Here is a 3,304-nt window from a genome sequence, read left to right as displayed (position 1 = left end):
AAGACACACAAAAGATTCCACAAAACATGTAACGCCAATTAAAACAACAGCCTGCATAACCAGTCATGTCAACTACAGCCTACAGAAACAGGATCAAATCAACCCAACTTTTAGGCTTTTTACTTCCTTTCTCAAATAATGGGCAACAACGGTTAAAAAAATAACTGAAATAACAGGAATAACTGTAACCACAAGAATTGGTCAAATATATATATATATATATATATATATATTGAATGGTTATTATTTTATACATAGTTTTTCTTTCACATAAAAATTAAAGTTCCAAGCTTTAACTACCACCACCACCATTATACAGGTTCTTGGAATTTGTGCATTTGCATAATAAGAGAGACTAAGGAAGAGAGAGGGAGAGTCCAGAATGGACAGGAACAAGGGATCTAGAAAAAGATTTGGTCTTTGTTGGTCGGTTGTTATCTGTCCTTTGTGTTCTTCATCCGTTGATATTGCTGCTACCCTTTATTCATTTTCAGAGCCCACTACAAAAATATATATTGTACTTGGAACCAGTGCCTTTGGCTTTGGGTGAAGAAGCCCCTCTCCAATGGAACTGATGATGCTGATTATTAAAAAAAAAAAAAAAAAAAATTTCATGTCTGAGTTTCTTTTTCTCTGGTTTTGGCTGGCTTTTTGCAGTAGTCTCCTCACAAACTGGAATAAGACCAATAAAAAAAGAAGAGAACTTTATCAATTTGAAGTCAACAAAAGTGGAACATATTTTTAAAAAAATCAATACAAGTACATGGTATTTGTTTTTAATTAACTTGAAAGTATGAGACAGGAATTGAGGGGCCAACCATATGCCTGTATGCTTGTGGGGGCAGCTGCTTGGATTATATTAATTGAAAGTTGTTGCCGAAGCCAGACGGATTGAGAAAGTTTTGTCTTTGATCCTCCACATCCCACATTAGGCTTTCACTGTCCTGAAAATGATATGTTTGTCATGGACCTCAAGGTTAGAGAAATAGGATTAATTATTCACCCAAAAAAAAAGAAAATAGTACTTGCTATTTTTGAAGAAAAATTGGAAATGGGTTAACAAGATTTGGTCAGAAATATATACCTGAGAAAAGTCATTTGGCCTCTGCCCTTGTTGAAGTAGAATTGAAGCTGAACTGTCCGGGAAAGGATAGTTGTTAGCTGTGGAGAAGGTGGTGTTGGTGGTGATGTTGGTAGATGTATCAGCAAAAGGTGTGGGCTGTGTGGGGCTGCATTGTGGCACAGATGGATATGGTGATGCCATGCTACTCAATCTCTGAATTTACATGTCAGATAAAAAGATAAATATATTAATGGCAAAAAAAAAAAAAAAAAATGTCAGTAAATTGGTCAAAGTGCAAAGGGGGAAGTTCTAGCTATTTACCTCTGGTTTGACCATCAAAGCACCCAAGTCCATTCCAAAGTCATAGAACAAGGGGTTCACAGAAGCAAGCTTCATTGAGAGGAACTGGAAAAATGGTGGATAAAAATAAAATCATATTGGGTAAATTCAGACAGTTAAGGAGATAAATTTTACATGTGGGTTTTACAGTAAAAAACAGTTTGAAGTAATTGTTGTGGTACCTCCACTTGATTTTGTAGGGACTGGACATAATTGATAATTTCATCCAGCATCACTGCCCTTCCAGTGACCTATATGTTTAAAGCCAATCACATGAATCTGTCAGAAAATTACACTACTTCTAAAAACATAATACATACAAGTCCATATTAAGGTAAGAGAGACAAGGAAGCTTAGAGAGCTTGGTTCCACCTTGTCACAGCCAGGAACAAGTCTTTGCAGCATCTTCATCCTCTCACTGATTTTCTCTCTTCTTACCTGAAAAAGGAAAAAAGTTACAATTATCAGACACAATTGGAATTTTGGGTGTGTTAAATGAAATTTCATGTTTTTTTTTTTTTTTTTTTTTTTTTTGTGGATAACAAGGGCAAACTGAAATGATGGGTGGCCATGTGTTCCAAGCAAATGATAAAGACTGAATTTTTTTTAGTACCCTCTCTGCAAGGCTGTGGCTATCAGTAGCCTGACCCCTCCTTGCTCTAACATGAATGTAACCTGTTGGAGGTTCATCTCCAACTTTGACCTGGTCTTTTTTATCTGATTTAGCCTTCTTTTCACCATCCAATTTCTTTTGCTTCTTTCCCTTGTGCTCTCTTGAAGCCTAATGGAAACCAAATCACAATTAAAGTACCCAACTTTGTGTGCCAAATAAGATCTGAAGTTCTGTAAAATTCAGATGGAAAGAAAAAGAAAAGAAATTTGTATTGTTTATACCTTGGATTGAGCAGAATTCAGAGATGATCCATTTCTGTTCTTTCTCTTCTTGTCCATAGAAGTCACTTTCTGAGTGACCTGCTCACCAGTTTCAAGCTTATCCACCACAGTAGAGGACTCTGTGCTCTGTTTCTTGGTCACAGAAGGCTCATTGTCACTGAGAGAAACCTTTGCTGAGCTGTGATCAACAGTACAGCTGCTTTCAACAGCTCTTGAATCAGTATTATGAACTTCCTGGATCAAAGGCTCAGAAGCGTAAGATGGAGAGAAATGGTCATCAATGTTGATGTTGTTAGGAGTGTAGGGCAAGAAAATTGAGTCAAGGAGAAAGGCAGGGTGGTATGAAAAGGCTGCCATATTATATAACCAAAAAAAAAACCTGAGAGCTTTGGAATTGGAAAATGGTCAAGTGTGGGAGGAGAGAAAGTGATAGAAGAGAGACTAATTGAAGCCTGAGGCAGAAAGTAGCAGTCCAGAAAAGTGGATATGGGTTCTGTCTCTGAGAAACTAGGAGGCCAGTGGCTTATATAAAGATGAGAAGGGTAGATAGAAGAAGACACATCCAAATTATGTATAAAATCTTTTGTAACTCATTCCCATGCAAAGTTTCTGTACATTTGACCAGTCTTATCTCATCAATCCCTCTCTCTCTCTCTCTCTCTTTCTCCATGAATTAATATGTAGCACTGTACATGAAAAGGCAAGATGAAAAATATGAGTAGCTGATAAAAATAAAAACCATAGGTATATTTATTGAATGCATGACTGACTGGACAAATAAAAACCAAATTGGGTTCTTAATTTACTGATAGAAACAATAATTGGTTAAGAGCTGTAGCATAAAGCAAGGGCTCAAATCAAATCAAATCAAATCACAGACAAAGTAACAACGAGGCTGTATATGTATAGCTTCTGCAAAATTAAATGAGCTGAGATGAAAGCACCCTTTTCATTAGCAAGGGACTGATCGACCTACATTTTCAGTGTGTGCTAGTTGGTCATCTGAAT

General features: G+C 36.7%; 1 protein-coding gene across 1 annotated transcript; it reads right to left on the bottom strand.

Annotated features, from left to right (window-relative positions):
- Positions 1–214: 214 nt before the first annotated feature.
- LOC117627850 (transcription factor bHLH137) lies at positions 215–2,929 on the bottom strand. The gene is made up of 8 exons (XM_034360114.1): positions 2,297–2,929; positions 2,016–2,183; positions 1,775–1,840; positions 1,585–1,653; positions 1,385–1,468; positions 1,085–1,276; positions 819–944; positions 215–672 (listed from the first exon to the last, which is right to left on the bottom strand). Exons 1-7 carry the CDS (start codon positions 2,651–2,653, stop codon positions 855–857), a joined length of 1,026 nt encoding a protein of 341 aa, XP_034216005.1. The 5' UTR covers positions 2,654–2,929; the 3' UTR covers positions 215–672; positions 819–854.
- Between the last annotated feature and the right edge of the window lie 375 nt (positions 2,930–3,304).

Source organism: Prunus dulcis, chromosome 5 (assembly GCF_902201215.1).
Source record: "Prunus dulcis chromosome 5, ALMONDv2, whole genome shotgun sequence".
Taxonomy (NCBI): Eukaryota; Viridiplantae; Streptophyta; class Magnoliopsida; order Rosales; family Rosaceae; genus Prunus; species Prunus dulcis.
This window is presented reverse-complemented; position numbering and strand designations above follow the sequence as displayed.